Here is a 23,535-nt window from a genome sequence, read left to right on the forward strand (position 1 = left end):
GCGCTGCTTTATAGCATCAAGAATGCAGTCCAGTAGGCCTGAAACCACGGGTGGAGCCGAAACATGTGGCCGAGTTGTTTTTCCTTATCAGCAGGTGTCTCACTCTCTGTTACTCATTTCATTCAGGACTTCACTCTACAAGCTGTCAACTGATCAATGTCTTTATCTGGCAGTCTTCTGGAATATTGGTAATCATTCAACATATATTTTCACATAGTTACTGAGTAACACTTATCTTTGAACATGTATAAAAGACCAATAATTCCAATTTTTGATTTAAGAGAGGATGTTCAAGAATACAGGCTAAGGATTCAAATATTACAATCAGCCAGAAATGGTAGTTCAATTTATACATTTATTATAAAAACACATGCAAACCAGTATTAACATAAACACAACATAAGTCTGGCGGATTAAGAACATAAAGAAAACAAACAGAATTATAAATTATGTAACAATTGTGCAATTCAAGTATGTTATTATGTTAAATACATACTTAATGTTCATTTGTAAACAAGGCATATACAGTAAGTATGCCACTTTGCCATATACCATATGTATGCCATATACAGTATGCCACTTTGATTGAAATGAGAATATACAGTACTGAATTTCTTGAAAATATGGAGTCACAGAATGACTGATTAAATATCATCATTGAAATAAAAAGGCTTAATAAGTAGATCATGTACAGTAATTCCAACATTAAACATCAGGAATTTAATTTTTGCTAGACACTATCCACATTAATGCATGTTAGTTGTGTGCTTCTCTATTAAAGACAGCATGGTACCTCAAAATAGACAAATAGTGAACACTTGCACATAGTTAGCCAATTAAGAGTTAAGGATCTTTGTCTTATTTTACAAATGGATTGCAACTGTCTAATTGTCGGTATTTTGACTAAAAATGGCCAACATTTAGAGCTCATTCTAATGTAGGATGTCAAATGATATAATTCTGGAAACTCTCTGTGAGAAGTAATTAATGGTAGCATGACTTACAGAAGTAGACAAATATGATGGAGTCACATGTAGTGTGACAGGGGACATCGGTGCTGTGTGACTATACTGATTTTTGAATGAAGCGAATATAAATAGGGTAGATCTCTGTCTTACTGTGCTTACTGTATAGTACTTCATAATCCTGAAAGTGATTAAAGCAGTTTAATAAAATGTATGAATGAACATATACCATACATTCTATTGTTTTCTTTAAAACTATTGCATTTGGCAAAGATCATGTAGTGTACAGCAGATATTATTTTTTAAATTAGTATTATGCCCAACAACCTGTTGATACAAATATCATTGTTCAACTAAATGATGGTAAACACCAAATATATAGCATGGAAGCAGTATTTTAGGAAAGGACAAATACAGACAAAAAAAAAAGCCAAATCCAGCCCCTCCCTGAGATAACATATAAATCAGACTATAGTATGATAATATATAGCCAAATAAATATTTCTATCTGTCAACATTTTGCTTACATGAAGTAACATTTTACCCTCCTGTTACAGAGTGATTTGGGTCTTAGAATGACATTTGGTCTATTTTTTTTTTTAATGTTGCCATTTTCATGGAGTCAGTTTTCACATCAGCTAGGACAAAAGAGATCTGCTTTCTATTTGATATTTTTAAGCAGCGCAGTGCGAGCGTTCACCACGGCTTTGAAAGCATCTTCACTTCCCGGTGCCACACATTTATCTGGATGAAGCAGAACAGCCAGTTTTCGGTATGCCTTATTCACTTCCTCTCTGTACAAAAGAAAAAGAGCAGTCATGCATCATGAAGGTTAAATCAACAATATAAAAAATATTTAAAAAGTTAATAAAAACTACATCCTATATAAAAAAAAAATAGTAAAACAGTGGTTAATAATTCTCTACTTAAATTTATTACACACAGCTTTATAAGACTTCATTCATAAGCTGCATGTCTGTCTACAAGTTTTTATAAAACCACTTTACACTGCAGAAAGCACAAAAGCAGAAAATAAAAGATCTTGAAAGTTAATAAACCAAGACCCAAATGAAAATGTTATTGTGTCTTTGCTAAAATCATTAGCAGCTCAAATTATTTTTTTTTTTTACATTTCCCAGAAGAATAAGCATTCTTATTGGTGTTGTTGTCTTGTCACAGAGATTGTACCTCATGATGGACACTTGTTTCTGATGGTCTGCTTAAAAGTACAATAACTGCATCTGCTCAAGAGCTTACGATATACGCGTACTTTATAAGGATGATAACATTCTGCTTAAAATGCAATATACAATGCAGCTATAATTTAAAACTGTTTTTGGGACCCCGGGGTGGGTATTTGTGGGCGCTATGCTTATGAGGACTAATCACAGACAGGACTGATTTCATATGAAATGCTACTCTGAAAGACACAGTTTAGGGAGTAAAATACTTAATGGGTGTTTGAACATAAAAAAATTAAATCACAGACAAAGCCTAAATAATGGAAAAAAAAAAGAACAAATATATGTTTTACATCAATGACAAACTCTGGCAAATCATGTCTAAACTAGAAATGCATTGCAGTGCACTAGTAGAAAAGAAACAAGGGTTTAAATTAAACAAGAAACATTATTTCAGATCACTAGGTGGCTCTGCCCCCTGCTCACTTCGCACAAAAAGGACGTCAGGGCGCCGCTCCGTTAGAGAAGTAAACGTATTTAAAGAGTTGGTACATAGAAGAGTGTGCGGGAAGCGAGAGGAAGACGGTTTGGTCCTTAGTTATTACAGATAGAAAATCAGTTACTTGAGTATTTCACTACAACTGTCTATTTTAAATAGAAATAAATAATAAAAATTAAAAAAAGAAAAAATTAAAGTACATTAATGCCTTGTCATAAATAATATTATGAATTACCTTATCCTCTAACTTACATTCTATAAACGTTGCTTTTTACATTTCTGTTTGCATATTGTTCAGGATATTTTTCCCTTTCTCATTTATTGGATGATTCTCTTTGTTCTTGATTTTTATTATATGCAACTCTTTTTTGTTCATTTTCTTTTTTTCGATGTTCATTATCAGTTCTTTTTGCTGTCTTTCAATCACAATCTAAAATTCGACATCTTGAATAGGTAATTTGCTTTTCTGCCTTGCCATTATAACCGACTCTGTTGAAGGGCGAGGTAGCAGCACTGAATGTCATGGGGTGGTACGGAGAGAGGAGTAGGAGTAATGATTGGTCGAGCAGTGTGGATGGGAGTGGTCAAGGCTGAATAAAGTGGACACGACAGAAAACGTTTTGATATATAATAGAGAGAAAACTCTTTTGCTGCCACTTATTTTACTACTGTCTTTAATGTAATTTGAAACTACTTCTGTGTTTTTGTTAGTTATAGAAAAAGACACCCTTGCTGTTCAAAAGCCTGATTAGTTACTTGATCTCAAGGAGTTTTCCTTCAGCTCAATGGGCTAAGATTTTAGATTTTTGCTTTCTGCGCAGGACCCGAGGGTGAGTATTATTCACATGAATCTAATTACAAACAATATGCATGATCAATCAAGTCTTCACTTCATAAAAAAGCATATATTTTTAGTCTACAATCAATGAACAGTCTATACACAAGGGTAAATCATAAAGGGCAAGTTGAAAATTACACGATAACCGTAAAGAACAGAAGCTTATGCAATACAAACATGTTTGTGATGACTTATGGGTAGTTCGAACATGCACAGTGCTCTGCCATTAGTCTAGCTGAAGCCAAGGTCAAAGGAACATGAACACACCACTGCAGGAGCGCTCCTCTGTTAAATACATTGTTGTGAGATTTCTTTGAAGAGAGGGAGTAAAACCTGATGAAACTCTCTCGTCCTTTGGTTCCCGCTTTGCACCCAGAGCTGGTGAGACAAACTCCAGCACTCACAACCCTGAACTAGATTATGGTGGTTCAGCAGTAAATTGAGTAGACATGGGTACTAATTTTCCATATCCTTTTTTCAACATGATTGTTACTTGAAAAATGAAGAGGAAAGGCTGAACACTTGCATCTTAGCTGACTAAAAACACAGATAATCATTAACAACAAAAAAATGTAAAACCGCCAAACATCTATAAAGGATATAATGCTAAATTAATATTTTCCAGATCTAATGAGTGGATCTCACATGCACTATCAAATACCCTTAATATTCCAAACTACTAAAGTGAACTTTTATAAGAAAAATATTTAAATAAGTTATCTGCATTTTGAAAACTGACATAAAATATTGCATTTCTTTAATTAAATAGTAAAAAGTCGATTAACTGGGCATAAAAAAATGATATGGGATATTGTAAATGCTTGATTTTATCTAAAGGCACTTAACTTTGCTCAACAGGCTTCTAATGGTACAAATATTCACTATATTTGTATAATAATGACTGGATACTAGCTGGACTTCTGAACTGTTGTTAAGGTTTTACCTTGTTGCTCCTGGTTTAACACCTAGCATATCCCAACTGTCCTTACTACTTCGGATTCTTCTAATGGTGTCAGCTTGCTCACGAGTAAAGCCCACACTGACTCCAGAAAGTGGCCGCCGGCCTCCATTCTCACACAGGTCAGCAATAGAGGAGAAAAATGTCTGCAAAATAGGTTACACATTAATTGGGTATGCTCTTGAAAATATAAAATTTGAAATACACAGTTTAAACTTTTTCTTATGTGTGGAAATACACAGTTGATCATTTGTCAAGGTTTACAGGTTGACAGCAGACACTGGTTTTGCATGTCTTCACTAATGTGTGTTTATTTGGTTTTGAACTTCTCTTATCATTACATTAAATTAACAGAAAAGACAACCATCAATACCAGTTAAATAATAATCTGATAAAGTAATGCAAGAAAGTTTCCTAAAACCACAGAAACCTCTACTGGAGTTTAAGCATGGCAAGTGAGTTTTGAGAACAGGTTTAGACATGATGAAAAATTTGTCCCAACAACTACATTGTAAGGTTCTTTGTTTTCACTGAATTTAAAGGTTTTTTAAAGCCTTTATTTGTGTATTGTTTTTTTAAAAGAATAAGCAGTTCATAATCAGGAAAGTAATATATTCTGAATAAACTATTTTGCAGGGCTGGCTTTTCCTTACTTGAAACATTTCACCGATTCCTTCTCCACTTTGAGCAGAGGTCTCAAAATAATGAAAACCACGACTCTCTGCCCACAGTCGTCCCTCACTTTCATCCACCACTCTCCGCTTTGGAAGATCAATCTAAAATTATAAAAATTGCCATTGTTCAGCCCTCCTATTTTGCCAACAGCTTAAGTCAGCTAGCGTAGTTAAGTAAAGACAAGATAGCACATGTTTAAATTTTTAAATGAAACTGTGAAATATGCAAGAAAGTTCATAGATGGAGGCAGACCTTATTGGCACAAACAGTGAAAACAATATTTTCCATATTGCCATGGGAGCCCATTTCCTGTTTCATCTCTGCCAACCAACTGTCCAAGGCATCAAAACTCTCCTTCTGTCCAACATCATACACCAAAATCACTCCCTGAGAATCTTTGTAAAATTCATTTCGCACCTAAAAGAGAGAAGAAATGTCACAAATGTTACATGATAGTAACATTTGGTTTTTCAGAGCTCATAAAATGAGATTTTTGAAAATTATAGTAATTTTTTTATTCTCTTTGGAATAACTGACAACACATATGCTTAAATATGCACTAAAAATGTACACTCTAAAAATCACTGGTGCTTGTTCGAGGAGGAACATGAGTTTGTACTTGAGATAAAGTAAAATGTATAATGCTTTCTTGCATAACCAATGTTCAAGTCACAAAAATCATTCTCTGATCTGCTTAATCTGCATGGCCTATCTCAGCAGCACTGGATGCAAAGCAGAATACAGTCCTAAGCAGTTTGACCGTCCACCACAGAACTCATTTATGCACACACCTACACCTATACTCACGCAGACATGATCTGGACCTGCCAGTTAACCTAACCTGTACACAACTGGGGATATTGGATGAAAACTGGAGTACCCAGAGGAAATTCCATATTGACACAGGGAGAAAGAAAGCTCATAGAAAACAACTGGACCTGAGATTTAAGGCAATAACTCAACAATCATGAGGCAACAGTGCTACCCACTCTGCTGCCATACCACCCTTCTCTCATACGTACATGCGTACTCCCATCAAATAAAATAATTTGGTATAAAGCAGAAGAGCACAGCGGGTTAATGAAATATTTGTGAAATGGCTCTAGGCTGACAACAATGCTGTTAGTGATAAGAACATCTGAAGGACTAAAACATTCCCACATTCAAAGAAAATTATAAACAAGGGGCTCGACTTTTAACACTGATTGCGGTAGTCTGAGCTAATCTAGTCCGCCTGAGTTGGATGAAGAGGTCATAAAGGATTTTAAGTCTGGAGCTGAGACCCTATGTGATCAAAGATGTGACCAAATAAAACTCCACCATAAAATCATTATAATTCAACATTACCTACAATCTTTTCACATTAAATTCAAATAAAGTTATCTTAATCTCCAAATACATCAAGTCTGAATTGTAACATATTGTAACACTGTAAAAACTGGAAGAAGAAAATTAATGGACAGATAAATGAACAAACTTATAAACTGAGGATTTTGTTCACGTGAAAGCTTAATTTAAAATCAGTGGTTTGAATACATTTCTTGGTGAACTCCTTTTTTTGCCTCTACAGGCTAATAAACTACGGGTAATTATGTTATTTAAGTGAAATATTTTTAAAATTATCTTTTTTTCTTTGCTTCAGAATCAGAAATTTAAAGAACTGCCAACATATTGTTTAACTAAGATGCCTTCAAAAGTTTCATTTAAGCACAAAGCTTTTTATTTTGCATCTTTGGAACTTTTTCCAAGTGGTTAAATTATATTACTTTTGGACAGACAGATCTTTATTTTTTAAGGGGGAATTTAGATTTTTACAGAAGCAATATTGTAACAAAACAACAACAACCAGGGTGAGGGTGAGCAGGGATAAAGGAGGTTGGGAGGAATGCACATCATGAGATGTGTCCACTTTTGCAGTCTCAGAGATAAGGGTAAGTAAGTTTTCTGTCTCCTGCTGATGCTCAGGTGGAAAGGCGTGTAAAATTTTACTTCAAGAGTAACCTCCACAGTCGATCAAGTCTGCATGTTCCATGTGTAAAAGCTCATGTCTGTGGTTACATTCATTTATTAAAGTAGCACAAAAAATTCAAACAGCAAGGTTGTGGCATCTGAAAAATCAATATTAAACAAAATGAATATAGATTAATGTGTTTTTTTAACATTTATGTGAAACACAGACATTTGAAAAGAGAATGGCTGTATTTGTGACAGACTCAGACAACATGAGTGTTTCATTGTTACAAGCATGTTCCTTCCCTGGGATCCAAAATGTGGACCTAAACGTTGCTCTGTGAAATCAAGTCAATTGAGCTGAGAGAGAATTTCCCCCAAGTCTAAATATCAGACCTTTACACAGAAAGCATGTACTGCCGTAATGTGATAGAAACAAGTGTCTATACTTGTAATAGATCAATCAGTCAAACATCAACATGAAGCAATTCAAAAGAAAAATATTTCACCTCTACAAAAGAAAAAACAGATGACAAATGATCATTTGTCCAGATTTTTTGCATATCAGCTCTCAATGTATGTCTATACTAGTAAAACTGCCAACAAATCCATAGTTCGCTGCATGAGCACATCAAAAATTAGCTTTCAGAACTGACACTATTTTGAGTTTTAATCTTGGTACACTGAAAAAATACATGTTGTTTTTGCTCATTATTAAATGACAAAGTGTCATTTCTGTCCACCCTTTAAGTTTGTAGAACCATTGAGATAAGCAAAATGTATGTTGCCTATATACAGTACTTTGCATGAAACAGATAAGACACAACTCATTCTCTGAATATATTTACAGTAACTTCATTGAGAAAGAATAAGAGTTTAACAAATTATATTATTTATAATCATTATAAATGATAGCAAATCTAGATTATATCTCCAATTCGGGAAAGACTAGAGTTTTACCTTGTCAGCATGTATTTTATTTAGGTTGCCTTTAGGGAGCAAAAAATCTTTCTGAAATAAGAAGTGTAAATAGAATGTAGAATTTAAATGGAGTCCTCATGTGTACACTTTTTAATAGAGAAAAAAAAATAGTCACCCATTAATCAATTATTGCTATGTTGACCAAGATAAGACCTAGTAAAAGAGATGTATCTAATCATATTATCCATTATTTACATGAAAACTAATAATACTCACCTCATAAAAGAACTGATGTCCAGCCATATCAAAGATGTTCACTTTCATTTCTCTGTCACGTACCTGAACTCTAAACATGTACAAAAAAATAAGAAATTCTAAACTACACAACATGCAAAAGAGAAAGAAGTATTTATTTAAACAAAACTCCATTATTTTACACAAAGAGTTTATATAATAATCACCTTTATAAGTTACTTTATGGCATTACAACATAAATAACTGACAAATAAGAGGAGACAATTCTGTCTGTCAAGCTGGTTTTGTTGGTAAACTCCAAAACTTTTTAAAAAAGTTGTCAGGGTTTCTGCTTGAACTACACGACTAGGTAGCATACTGCCGAATCCCAAGACCTTGTACAAATACTTAAGTAATTTTTTTTTCTCAATTGGAGAATACAATAAGAATTTAGCCAGCAACTTTGTGGCTTAGTGTCCTGGTCCCATTACATAACCATTGGGGCATACTGTCTGCTTTTAACATACTACAAAATCATGGTTTTATTGGAAAATTCCACAAAGTGCTTCTGAATTAATATTGAACAATTTAGGAATAGAATAATGCTTTATGCTGAAACATTTAAAAAGGCAAGAGATGCTGTGAACATTACATTTCTATTTAAATAATAAAATCATGAACAGCTTAAAGGTTTCAAATCTAATGTAGAATGATGAGTTCTAGAATTCATAAAAACATCTGCCTATTGGTATTACAGAACTAGGCTTGTATTTGTTATCATTTTAGTAGTGCAGATGCATGTGTTTTCATCATATACTGGTCCTCTTCCACCAGCACTTAGGGCCTGGTCTGGTCTATCTCGGTTTCTGTTGATGTTTTTAAATCATTCACTTATGTTTTCATGATATCACTCCAAAACACAGTTTTAATTTTATTACACTGTTACAAACTCTTGCTACAGCTGGACATACAAACATACTTACTTAGTCACTCCGTAATCGATACCAATCGTTGCCATATACTTAGGAACAAATCTCTTCTCACAGTAGCGTTTAATGATGCAGCTCTGTTAAAAATAAAAGAACAATTTTAAAGTACATGTTATGCAAGATTTTATGTGAGGTCAGTTTACTTTTAATTTTGATAAAATTGAAAAGAAAATCAGTTTAGTGATCTGATACTTTAACACCGTAACTATAGTTGTTTAGTTAATAGCTGGAAAAGACAGTTGAAGTCAAATCTTCTCCTCTGAAATATGTGGACAGTGCAATCTGAAAAGAAAAGTTTCAAGCGATTTCACCTATAGCAGGGGTCGTCAATGACAGTCCTGGAGGGCCACAGTGGCTGCAAATTTTTATTCCAATGAGTTTCCTAATTAGAAAGCAGTCGATGCTGATAATGAAACGTGATATTGTACTATTTAGCTTGTTAATGCTTGTATTCATCCAAGAGCAATTTTAATTGCACTGTAGAGTTTCCTTCTGTGAGAACATTATCCATGTGTTTTGTGGAGCAGAATAGATTTAAACTTAATGGTCCTTCCAATTCCCCTCTCATTCATTTCTAAACATTTTTTTATCACAGATACTTCATGTTAAGCACATTAGCTGGAGAGCTGCTGGTTTATTGGTTATATGCATCTCATTATTAACTAATGTCTGATTAAGAAAACAGGCAACAATTAATACTTAAATGCAGCAGCTAAAATCTAATTAAGGGTTCTGAATGGTAACAGGCAAGAGAACTACACTTAAGCACAAAAACGTATTGCTTTAGTAGTAAATAAAAGGGGTTCTAATTAAGAAATTGGTTAAAGTGAAAACCTGTAGTCATAGCAGACCTCCAGGACTGTAATTGAGGACCTCTGATCTACAAAGTAACTAAAATTTGTCTTTGATGAATAAAGAGACTAACAAGGTATGGAGTTAAATGCCAACTTTCATTATCAGCAAGGACTGAGTTCTAATTAGGACACTTGCTGGAATGAAAACCCGTAGCCACTGCGGCCCTCCAGGACCGTGATTGAGGACCACTGACCTATAGAGTCGAAGTACACAATAAACGGAGACTTAATAATGCTCATCTGTCATTTAATTATACTACTTCTTTTAAACATTCTTGTAATTTAGGAAAATAGTCAAATATTATTTCATCAATTGTTAAGCATCCCAAGTCAAGACAAAGTTGCAAAAGAGCAGACCTTATTCCAACTGCTAGTTAAGAAAAACTTCTGACCTCCTTCATCACTAACAATATTTTAATGATGTTCTCAGAAAAAAGATCTCAAACTTATTTAGAAATGTCAGGCGAGTCAAGGCGATTGCACTACCAAACTCTAATACAGGGGTCTCAAATTCAGATTCTGGAGGGCATTTTTTTCTCAGACCAGGTTTATAATTAGATGCTAATTCTTTCTGCTAACGGTAATTGCTACATTACTTAATCATATGGTTTTGCAGTGCAAACAACAGTATGTTCTTTTAGCAGCAGTAAATGCCTAGTAATTAAGAAAGTGGATAGGATAAAAACCTGCAATTCCCTGGTCTCCTCCTGGATCCTGGTGTAAACTTTGCCAGACTACAACTGTTTTAAGTTGCCTACATGTATGAAGCCACCAGAAAGCATGAAGAAAAGCCATAAGTCCACCTGCGGAACTTGCAAACTCCATGTAGACTGATGGGAGTCAACGCTGGATGGCCAGAACTGCAAAACAATAATGCTAAGCATTTTGCCATGCTGCAGATTTTAAAAGCATTTCAGTTAGGATCATTCAATGTCAAATCAACCAATTTTCCAGAAGTCCCACACACAACAGTCTCTAAAAATTCTGAGCAAAATACCAGGTGTACACACGTTATCCAGAAGGCACCCTTTAAAATTATTTTGATGCATGATCGATAATTTCCAATATATAAACAAGTTTATCATGGGAAATGGGTGTCAAATTTGACACACCTTTATTTTTTTCATCAATTTCACAAGACCATATCTCAAGACCTAAACCACCTAGCAGGTTCAAATTTTGCATATAGGTACCTTTACAGGTATAGTACGTAACAAAATCAAGAAGCCTAGTCCAGATGACATCACTTGGTAAGAGCAGACCTTCAAAAATGGAGAAAAAAAAAAAAAGATTTTGTGCTTTTGGCTTGGCCGTGTTTAGGCTTTCAGAAAGCATACTTCTTTTTTTTTGAAATTGTATTAATTTTATTGCAATCATTCCATACAAATCAATCAATTGTTACAAAAAGTAGGATTGAGAACAAGTCGACCCCCACCCCTGAGAGAGAGAGCAAGGCCAATGGAGTAAATCTTAAGGCTTGTAAACATACCTAAATTGATAAGTTTGATAAGCCAACAGAGATGAATGGAGAAGAAAAAGAAATACAGAAATAATTGCTTCCTCTGTGCTTTAAGAGCTTATTCTAAAATATTACTGATTAGATCCTGCCATGTTTTGAAAAATATCTGTACAGATCCTCTAACTGAGTATTTGATTTTTTTCAATTTCAAATAGTATAAAACATTGGTTTCCCACTGACTTAAAAGAGGAGAGTTAGGATCCTTCCAGTTTAGCAAAATAAGTCTGTGTGCCAATAGTGTAGTGAATGCAATCAGTTTGTTTGTCCTTCTCCACTTTAAACCCCTCTGGAAGAACCCTAAACACAGCTGTTAATGGGTTGGGAGGGATTGTGACACCAAGACTGTCTGAAAGGCAATTAAAAATTTTGGTCCAGAATGATGTTAATTTGGTGCAGGCCCAAAACATGTGACCCAGTGAGGCTGGGACTTGATTGCAGCGTTCGCAGGTTGGATCATGCCCTGGAAACATTTTGGACAATTTTAAACAAGACAGATGTGCTCGATATATAATTTTAAGTTGTATAATTGTATTCTTTGCGCATATGGAGCTCGAGTGAATTCTCTGCATTGCTACTTTCCACTCCTTTTCTGATATATTAATTGAGAGATCTTTTTCCCAGTGTCCTCTTGGATCTTTGAAAGGGAGGGACTGTAAAATGATTTTATATATTGCAGAGATGGTGTCTGAGTCCTTGAAACTGAGCAATATTTTTTCCAGCATGGATGAGGGTGCAAGATGAGGAAAATTGTTAAGGTTCTGTTTAACAAAGTTCCTAATTTGAAGATAGTGAAAGAAATGTGTAGCTGGAATGTTAAATTTGGAATGTAATTGTTTATATAGACAACGTCTTTGTATCCTATGAAGATCTCTAAGCAAGTTAATCCCAACTTTTCTCCAGATATTAAAAACTGCATATGTTTGCAAAGGTGCCACAGATAAAAGCTTCTCCATCTTAAAATGCTTTCTACATTGGTTCCATATTCTGAGTGAGTGAATCACAATTGGGTTATTAGTATATTGCCAATAACTTGTATTTATTGGGGCACAGACCAGGGAATATAAAGAAGTATTGCAGGATTTTACTTCTATTGCAGACCAAGCCTGTGTATGTTCATCTCTTTGTGTCCAGGTTTTTATAGCTTGTATGTTAGCTGCCCAGTAATAAAACTGGAAGTTAGGTAGAGCCATGCCACCTTCTGCCTCTTGTCTTTGTAGGGTCGCTCTTTGTATACGTGGATGTTTTAAATTCCAAGTAAATGAGGTTACTGTTGAATCTAATTGCTTAAAAAATTATTTATTGATGCATATTGGAATGTTTTGAAATAAAAAGGAGCTTAGGAAGAATATTCATCTTAACAGTGTTAATTATTCCAGCTAGTGTGAGATGAAGGGTTGACCATCTATGCAAGTCTTGTTTCATTTTTTCCATGTAGACGGCGAAATTTTGTTGATAAAGAGCTTTATGTTTACTTGTGATGTTTACCCCTAGGTATTTAAACTGTTCTGCAATGATAAAAGGTAGGGTATCTAATCTAATATTATATGCTTGAGAATTCACTGGAAAGAGTACACTTTTATTCAGATTAATTCTGAGACCAGAGATCTTTTGAAATTCTGTGAGTGCTGTTAAGACTGCAGGCACAGTATTTTGTGGGTCTGATATATACAGTACCATATCATCTGCATATAGAGAAATTTTCTGTTCCAGTCCTTCTCTGATAATCCCCTTCATCTGATCAGCATTTCGACAGTGTATTGCCAGTGGTTCAATGGCGATTGCAAACAGTAGCGGTGACAAGGGGCATCCTTGTCTGGTACCACGTTCTAGCTTAAAGTAGTCTGAACAAATGTTGTTAATACAAACTGAAGCTTCTGGATTGGTATACAGTAATTTGATCAATGCACAAATGTTCGGGCCAAACCCAAATTTCTCCCATGTAGTAAAAATGTATTTCCATTCAATCATGTCAAATGCTTTTTCTGCATCCAATGATAATAATATTTCTGGAGTGTATGACTTATTTGGTGACTATATTACATTAAACAGGCGTCGAAGAAGCATACTTCTAACTGATATAGCTTGCTAAAATTTTTTTTTCCATGTTTAGATACCATTTTCAAAATGTTATAAACAAACAAGACACTGCATTAGGGGTTGTCCAGCAGACCTCTAAATTGTAAAAAAAAAATCATTTTGGGTGTAAATTTCAGACCAGCTTAATGCATATCCCGATATTTTTTTAATTATTTTTCCTGTCTCTCTACATGGTCCTTTCTTTCAAGTCATACTTTTCTTATGTGAACCTTTTTTTTATTTTCCATTCTAAACATGGTTAAATTCACCATTTGTCAGTAATGATAATCATCACATTCTTCATCACTAACTTGAAAAATAACTAAATAAATCAAAGGCACATTAAGCACAACACATGAACAACAGCTGCTTGATTTATCATTAAATATAACACTAGTTATAATGAAATGTTAACATCTTGGTATTGCAGCAGCAGGGATGAGACCCATTTCATTTCTGTTTCAATTGATGGGCAGAGTGTAGGGAATCTTTGTCTTTGAGATCAAGATGGTATTGCCTCCCACTGACCATTGTAGGTGCACTAAGCAGTGCAATGACACACTGTAATGGCACCAATAAATATAATCTGTAGGTGGCCAATGAAAAACAGTATGCAGGATAGTTTGGATGCACGAAACATATCAGGAAGTCTGATTCTGCTCGACTCTTGTCACAAATCATATCAATCCAACATTTTTCATCACACATGTACTCAACATAGCCTCATTTACTGTTGTAATGTGAGGGACGCATCTGATCCATCAGAAATCTGTGATCATGAAAGGGCAGGATCTTAGCTTCTGCTTCAATGGTGAATATTTGGACAGTCAATCGATTGCCTTCACGAGACACCAGGCTGACAGCTAACATGAGACAGGTCATCATCATTTGAGAAGACAAAAAATGTGACTTTTTGATAAGTTACTGATTAAAAACTCAAAAGATTACCATTATTGACACATGGCACATTCATCCAATGTTTAGCATGGAAAATAAACATGAAAGATTTGTATAAGAAAAGAAAGGTTTGTGTTTTGAGAAAGAAGGGCTAATGTAGAATAAATGAAAAACATTTAACAAGTTATCTGCACATTCCCACATGTCATTAGGGTGCTCTGAAAATGAAATCCTAAATTATTTTTTGGACTTGAGAGGTCTGCTGTGCAAACCCTGAAAAAGTTCCTGTTTGTTTTTTAAGAAAGCCTATATAGTTATCTAAATAAGGAACAAAATGTGTTTCTGGGGCCTAAACATAGCTAAGCTAAAAATTCAAATTACATTTTGGTCAATTTTAAGAGGCTGCTTTGACCATAAAGGATCATCTGGACCAAATGTCTTAATTTCATCACATAATATACCAATTCATTTACCAGAGTGCACAGTCTGAGCCTGCTTGGTGGTTTAGTTCTGGAGTTATGGACTTTTGAAATTTGATAAAAAAAATGAGTGCAGACAAATTGGACACCCCACTCCCCATGTGGACTGCATCTTGGAAAGTACTCATCTTACATCAAAAAACAATTTACAAGGTGTCTCCTGACTAACAAGGGCACACCTGGTCATCTTTCGAGACTTTTTTGTGCCTTAAGTGCGTGGACTATTGGTTGATCTGATTTGAAATCACCCGTAGCATTTTAACAAGCCTTATATTTCGTAACCTTAAGAAATACACTCGATTATAAAATGAATCAAAAGTGTGAATAAATATTCTCACTTACCTTTCCCACCTCTGCGTTGCCCAAGCTAATGACTTTAACTCTCATTGACTTCTTGTTCTCTCTTCTCTTTTGCAAGTTGGTCTCCATTTTTGAAATATTATTTTATACAAATAATAAATACAATCTTTAAATATTTAGCTGTAGGAAAACTGTCCTTTCATGTGATATCTGAACGTCTGGTAATATTTTGTAAAACACTTTGATATTAAAAAATAAACGCAATACTATAAAACATAAATAAACATGTCCGTATAAATAAAATGTACAGATAAATGTATTTGTTAATAAGAGTAGATTGAATAAATAAATGAACTCTAACAAATGCCTACATAAATCAGAATTTACTCTAAAACACAAATCATTCTAATAGAACGTGCATTGTGAATAATTTCCCTCGGTACGTTTGATTAAAGATTCGTGCTTCTATTTTAGTGGTAGACAAACATTTTTCAACGTTCTTCTGCCCCCTTTTCGGCATTTCTGCCCATTGGATTTGTTTTGATTTTCCTGCTTCTTCCCTGTTGCTCAGCGGCTGATTCTGGTCGCACAACAGCACATTCCGCAAAATTTAGAAATACCATAAGAGAGAGCGAGAGAGAATATGACAAGTATTGCTGCATTTAAAATTAGTATGATAGGAAAAACATAGTTTAACATTTACTGCTTGATCTAATCTTTTTTAATCTGACCATTTCGCTGATTTAAATTTCTATGGTAACGCTATGGTAACGCTGTGCAATTGAAGAACGGCAACTGCAGATTCGCCAAGTAAATATTAGTTTTGTTACAGGTATATAGCGTTACATTGAGCGGAGATTAGAAAGTACGAACATAAATGTGTAAAATAATCAATCAAATAATAAGTCATAGGAGGCCGGAGATTACCGGGCTCTGGGTGGGAACGAACTCTGGACGGGATGCCAGTCTTCAAAACAATTTTTTATTGGTTCCTAATTATTTTTTAACAGTATTTAAATTGAGCGACGTAAAACTGTACGCATTCGTATAACGCGCAGAGAAATTCTATTTTACTTTATTTACCAGGAACTGAAATTTTCACTACACTAGTACACACTGATATACAGTATTGACCCCCCTCTTCCACTTTCAACAAAGAGTACAGGCATCATTTCTTATTGGACTTGCTCTGAGGCTATGGATCTGCACCTGCAATCGGAAGGTTGCCGGTTCGAATCCCGTAAATGCCAAAAAGGACTCTGCTCTGTTGGGCCCTTGAGCAAGGTCCTTAACCTGCAATTGCTGAGCGCTTTGAGTAGTGCGAAAAGCGTTATATAAATGCAAAAAAAAAAATGTTAAATTATCGGTGACTAGCGGCACTTCTTCGTTAATTTTCACGAAGATCGCTCTCGTTCTTTGATCGAGTAGCTTTGTATCGCAACGATCTACTATTCACCGTACTAGTATCTCTTAGTGAATTTTCACGTGGCAGCCCCGTCCGCCACCCACAAATATCTGATCGAATGTATTATATCACGATAAACAGAGTACTGACAGTAATTTGATTCCACTACAAACACTGCTTTTTACCTATAGGATGCATGTGTTCCTGATTAAAAATACCTTTTAACTACCATTAGCCATGGTCCTATTATCAGCTGTACACAAGACAATACTACTTTGTACAATGAGTTAAATTACAGCATTTTAAAGTCAGAAGATGTCAAATTTCATCAACTCAGTCCTCAGTGGCTTCCCTATATTCGCCAAAGTTCTATTGTAATTTGTAGTGAATATGTAGTGAAATAAATTGCATGATATAAAGATTTCCCAGCAGCTGAGCAACAACTAGCGGAGAAGCTTAGCTGACTTAGCTTTTACATATCTTGTTGTGTTCGTCTGTAGATTAATGCAGGCTGATCTCAGACAGCAGGGGGACCAGAATATGACAGTTAACGAAGTGGCCAGTCAATGTAGACTATAGCAGGCCGACTACTAGGTTTTTAGTTAGTTACGACGTCATGATTATGATGTAAACATAATATAGACTATTATAAAACTCTTCAAAATGACTGCCATGCAAGCTGTATTGATTTCACCTGTCAGTTATCCAGGTTGTACAAGTCCATTCTTAGTTCAGCCAGTTGTATCCAGTGTATGATGGCTGTGTAATTCAAACTTGAAGAGGTTTGCAATAGAGAGACTGGGTTTCAAGTTCTGGATCTTCCCTGTGTGGAATATGCATGTTCTGCCCGTGTCTACATGGGTTTCCTCCAGGTGCTCTGGTTTCTAAAGATATATGGCTTAGGTGGACAGACGATGCTAAGCTGGCCCTGCTGTGTGTTCATGCCGCAATAGGCTGGCAACTTGTCTGGGATTGTTTCTGCCTTGCGTAGCTTCCCTGTGACCCTTAAGTGAGTTTACAAAGTGGATGGATTGGTGTACATAAAATGTTTTCATGAAATTTTGCAAGTGATAATTACTGTATAGTTACTCTCAATAGCTAATTATTTATGATGGATGAATAAATAATAATGGATAATAATTTTATGGGTATAATATACTATAATATAAAACACAAGTTAGCATTTTGTCCACTTGTCCTTCTGTCATCCCAAATGTTACTTGATGTTGGGAAACCGACTCTGTATAAGTGAGCATGACTGAGCTCTATAATGGAGTTGGTTCTTGCTGTGTCTCTGGTGCTGGCAGGATAGGCTCTATTCTGGTCCAGCCACTCAGGTCCCCAACAATGAGGATCTTACGAGCCGGATCACCCTCGGGGAAATGTGCCACATGACTGTAGTGCCGTAACTGACGCTCCTTCACAATGCAGGTAATGTGCCTCATTCAGGACTCCAGGAGCAACCGCTCATTCAACACAAAGTCAAACCAACGAAACCGAAGGATTTTCCAGAGAGACACAGTACCAAAGGAGTCCAGTCTTTGTCTCAGGTCACTGGATAGTGTCCATGTCTCACAACCATATAGCAAGACAGGAAGCACCAGGACTCTAAAGACTTGGACCTTTGTACTTTTGCAAAGATATCGGGAGCGCCACACACCTCTTTCCAGCTACCTCGTGACCCCTCATGCTCTCCCAATTCGTCACCTGACTTCATAGGATGAGTCACTAGAGACATGAATGTCACTGCCAAGAAAAGTAAACCTCTCAACAAGGTCAACACTCTCTCCGCAAACAGACTCACTGCTAATGGCTGTGCCCAAGAGGTCATTAAAGGCCTGGATCTTGTTTTTTATCCAGGACACTCGCAAGCCCAGACACTCAGATTCCTCGCTCAGTCTCTCGAGCACCCCGATCAGAGCCTGCATTGACTCCGCGAAGATCACAGCATGGTCAGCAAAGTCAAGATCTGTGAATCTTTCTTCACCAACAGATGCCCCACAGCCACTGGACCCCACGACCTTCCCCAACACCCAGTCCATACAAGCATTGAACAGAGTAGGAGCAAGAACACACCCCTGACGAACCCCAGAATCAACTTGGAAAAACACAGAGGTTCTGCCTCAACTCTGAACAACACTCACAGACCAGTGTACAGGCCGGCCATGATATCCAGCAACCTCGAGGGGATCTCGCGAACCCTCGGGATGTCCCACAGGGCAGCGCGATCAACTTGAGTCAAATGCTTTGCGAAGATCGACAAAGGCTGCAAAGAAACTCTGCCGATACTCTCGTTTGTGCTCCATGGGTCCCTCAGTGCCAGGATGCGGTCGATGGTAGAATTTTTAGACATAAAACCAGACTGTTCCGGTTGCTGGTAGGTGAACAAGTGATCACGGACCCTATTGACGACGACTCTAGCAAGGACTTTACCTGGCACCAAGAGCAGTGTTATCCCACTGTAGTTGCTGCAATCCAGGCAATCACCCTTCCCTTTCCAGATAGGGATGACAAGTCCTGTTTTCCAGTAAGTTGGGATGATGCCAGTCTCCCTAATGGAAGCAAAGATTGCTTGCAATGCCAGGAGGACAGCCTTACCACCAGCCTGGAGAAGTTCACCCCGGATACCACAGATCCCTGCAGCCTTTCCCTCTGCTCAGCTGGTTCACCACCTGTGCAATCTCAGTGAGATTGTGTGGTTCACAGCTAATAGGGGGATCAGCGTCAAGATCTGTGGACCCAGAGATATCCAACGTCCTAGCCACAGGATCAGCTTTGAACAACTGCTGAATGACATAGACAGGTTTGAAAATGGACAGATGGCTTTTATTCAGAATCTCCAGTTTCTTATCCATCTCAAAGACCTGTATTACAGTGTGTGGATGAGTATTCTCTGTGTGGTGCCCCTTACAGGATTTAATCCTTCTACTGGGTTAATCAGTAGTATTCAAGTATCCTGTACTGTATCAGAATAAGCATGTACCATATTCAGAATGAATGTAAGAATAACAAAATTAACATTGCATTTTTAAATTTTAACTGTCTATACTACTATCCTTTTTATAGATATTGGGAGCGCCACACACCCCTTTCCAGCGACCTCATGACCCCCCATGCTTGCCCAATCCATCTACTGACTTCACAGGTAGAGTCACCAGAGGCATGCATGTCACTACAGAGGTAAGTAATCCTCTCAATGTGGTCAACACTCTCTCCGCAGACAGACACACTGCTGATGGCTGTTCCCAAGAAGTCATTAAAGGCCTGGGTTTTGGTTTTTATCCAGGAAACTAGCAAGCCCAGACGCTCAGACTGCTCACTCAGTCTCTTGAGAGCCCTGATCAGAGCCTGCATTGACTCCGTGAAGATCACAGCATCATCGGTAAACTCAAGATCAGTAAATCTTTCTTCACCAACAGATGCCCCACAGCCCCATTTGCTGTATGGTTGAGAGACATGAACACTATCCAGTGACCTGAGATGAAGACTGGACTCCTTTGGTACTGTGTCTCTTCAGAGAATCCTTGGGTACCGTTTCTTTGCCTTTGTGTCGAACGAAAGGTTGCTCACAAAGTCACGAATAACAAACATTACCCGCATTGAGAGGGAGCGTCAGTTAAGACACTATTGACATGTGGAGCGTTTCCATGAGGCTAACCTGGCTCGCAAGATCCTCATTACTGAGGACATGAGCAGCTTTGCTGAGGACCTGAGCAGCTGGACCAGGCCAAGGGAATGCCCACGTAACACCTGACAAGCAGCAAATAGATGGTCATTTCCAGAGATTGGGACTGGACTGCATATTTGCCCCGGGGGTTGCCAACCAGAATTCCCGAGCTGTTTCGTCATGTGGTGGGTGCAGCAATGCGTTGTACCAGTGCATGCTGTGCAACCTGACTTGACCTGACCTGATCCTTTTTATCAGTTTTAGAAATATTTAATTCTGTCCTGAATACTGACATGTTGTTTTTAGGCACATACTCCATATCAGCTCCGCTGTATTTTTATGGTAGGTTAGACAGAACTTAATTTGTCTCCAGGAGATACAGTATATGGCTTTTTACTGAAGCTCTTTAAATAAATAAAAACATAAATAGGTAGATGAATAAATAAATATACACTCACACTGTAGTCTGAACACACACAAGAGAGACTAAAAAGAAAGAAAATTAAAAAGAAAGAAAACTTCTGACTTGGCTGTCACTCTCATAGTGAGGTATTATGCAGGTGTATTTTGCTGTTGGTATAAAGGAGACTCTGTAGCATTTCCTGTCACACTTTTGCTGAATAAGTTGTTAGTGGAAGTCCTGAATGTTAGTGTGACAGAGAGAGGATGTGCAGCATTGTTCATAATGGCACTCATCCATCCATCCATTATCCAACCCGCTACATCCTAACTACAGGGTCATGGGGGTCTGCCGTAGCCAATCCCATCAGTCTTGTTTTAATTTTTTCTTTCGCTACATCCTCTGGGGGGTCCAAAGTACATCCCATAACTGAGCCTGCCCTTTTATTTCCCTTGTTGATTCGTTGGGCCTCTCTTGAAGTGATGTTACCAGCCCAGCACATCACAGTGTAGAAAATCACAATAGCCATCACAGAATTATAGAAGATGTTTGAAGGATGTCACTTCCCACATTAAAGGAGCACACTCTTCTAAGGAAGAAGATCCTTTTCTGCCCTTTCTTGTACAGTTCCTTGTTTTCTGAGACAAGTCCAACATGTCATTGGTACGGACCCCCAGGTACTTGCAGGAATGGACCACCTCTACATCCACTCCTGTAGTTACACCAGAAGGAGCCCAAGACTGAACCTGAAAACTCCTGTTTTACACAAAAAACACTCCAGTATACTGTATTAGTAATTTGAGCCTGACAGTTTGAATTTTGTAGCTTTTAGTGACCTCTGCTGGCCATTTTTTCTAAATCCTGTGTTCTGGGTAAGTATTTTGACAGGAACCGGACTGCATTCACTAAGTTCACAAGGGATGATCCTACACACAATCTTTTCTGTGAAGCGAAAGTCTTTTAACTAATATGAATTAATGTTTTTTTGTTAGCTAGTAACAAAGCATTATCTGTAAGTGTATTTAATTTATACAGAGCTGTTTCTTTTGCATGAATAGCATGTGGAATATACAGCTCTAAAGAAAAAAGTATGTTTGCTGTGGAAAAGGGCCTCTGCTGCTTCATATTCTTGCCTGCTACAAGTTGTGTTTTGTTAAATACTGCACAGTTTGTTATACAGTATACATAATAACAGCCATGCTAATTTAAATTGTAATAATCTGCTTTTAATTATATTTGTGTCAAACTACACTGTAGTTTAAAGAATGTCTGCATATCTTTTATATGCAATGCTTTATTGTGCACCAAGTTTGTTGGTATCCTAATTGGGTGTCATTTTTTATGCAAAGTGAGCTGTAATTTTACTAACTTTTTATTTGGTTTGCAGGTGTTTAATCGACTTTATAGTTTCAGTCAATACTCTCCAGAAAACAGCTGCATTCAGACATTTATTTAAATAGATGTTTAGCAGGATGTTAATGTGAGTTTATATACAGAAAGCCAATTAAATCCAAAGTTAAGTGGTTAAAAACCTACTAATGGAAACATATATTTCCCATGACAAACACTCCACTTGTTAATATTTATCTATAACTACAACAACTCTTCCAAAGTTTTATTATTTGAAATGGTACTAACCAGTAAGGAGACCTGGGTTCGCTTCCTGGGTCCTCCCTGCATGGAGTTTGCATGTTCTCCCTGTGTTTGTGTGGATTTCCTCCGGGTGCTCCGGTTTCCTTACACAGTCCAAAGACATGCAGGTAAGTTGCATTAGCGATTCTAAATTGTCCCTAGTGTGTGTCTGGTGTGTGTGTGTGTGTGCCCTGTGCTGGGCTGGCGCCCTGCCCGGGATTTGTTCTTGCCTTGCGCCCTGTGCTGGCTAGGATTGGCTCTAGCAGACCCCAGTGACCCTGTAGTTAGGATATAGCAGGTTGGAGAATCACTGACTGACTGACTGACTAACCATCTATCCATTCATATTTTTTTACAGGATTACAGGAATCCAATGTCAGCTAATTAGCACTGTGTACAGAATAAGAAAATAAGAAATCTAACAAATGAGAGGAGATCATTCAGTCCATCAGGCTTGTTTGCTTGGCTAGTTAGCTAAGCTATCCCAATACTCATCCGGATACTTCTTAAAGGTTGCCAAGGTTCTGCTTCAACTATAATATATGCCTTGGTAGATTGTTCTACTGTAGACTCCCACAGCTCTTTGAGTAAATAAGTACTTTCTAGCTTCAGTCCTAAATGTACCTTCCCCTAATTATCACAAGTGCCCTCTAATACGTGTCTCATCTTTAAGCTGAAAGAGTTCTGCTGGATCTGAGTATTTTGAAGACCTGAGTTAGGTCTCCACACAGTCTCCACCTCTTAATTCTCTGAGACTGTCAGAGCAGTACATGTCCTTAAGTCCTGGGATGCATCTGGTTGCTGTTCTCTGCACAGCTTCAAGTGCTGCTATGTCTATCTTGTAACATGGTGACCAGAACTGCACACAGTACTCTAGTGCATTACATATTCTAAGCAAAACATCTCTCGAGTTATAAAACAGTTTTTATGATATAACCTAATATTTTATTTGTGTTTTTAATTGCTTCAGCACCTTGCTTAGCACATAAATCCCTAAAATCAAATTCAAAAGTTACTTCCTTTTTTACAGTGTCTCCTATTTTATGTTTCTACTTGACATTATTGTTGCTGCCCTCGTATAGCACTTTTCTATGTT

General features: G+C 37.0%; 1 protein-coding gene across 1 annotated transcript; it reads right to left on the reverse strand.

Moving 5' to 3' along the window:
- Positions 1-335: 335 nt before the first annotated feature.
- On the reverse strand, positions 336-16,081 carry dnajc27 (DnaJ (Hsp40) homolog, subfamily C, member 27). The gene is made up of 7 exons (XM_039749036.1): positions 15,378-16,081; positions 9,205-9,287; positions 8,264-8,333; positions 5,369-5,533; positions 5,095-5,217; positions 4,427-4,587; positions 336-1,759 (listed from the first exon to the last, which is right to left on the reverse strand). The coding sequence occupies exons 1-7, from the start codon at positions 15,462-15,464 to the stop codon at positions 1,627-1,629; spliced, it is 822 nt and encodes a 273-aa protein (XP_039604970.1). The 5' UTR covers positions 15,465-16,081; the 3' UTR covers positions 336-1,626.
- Between the last annotated feature and the right edge of the window lie 7,454 nt (positions 16,082-23,535).

Source organism: Polypterus senegalus, chromosome 3 (assembly GCF_016835505.1).
Source record: "Polypterus senegalus isolate Bchr_013 chromosome 3, ASM1683550v1, whole genome shotgun sequence".
NCBI lineage: Eukaryota > Metazoa > Chordata > Cladistia > Polypteriformes > Polypteridae > Polypterus > Polypterus senegalus.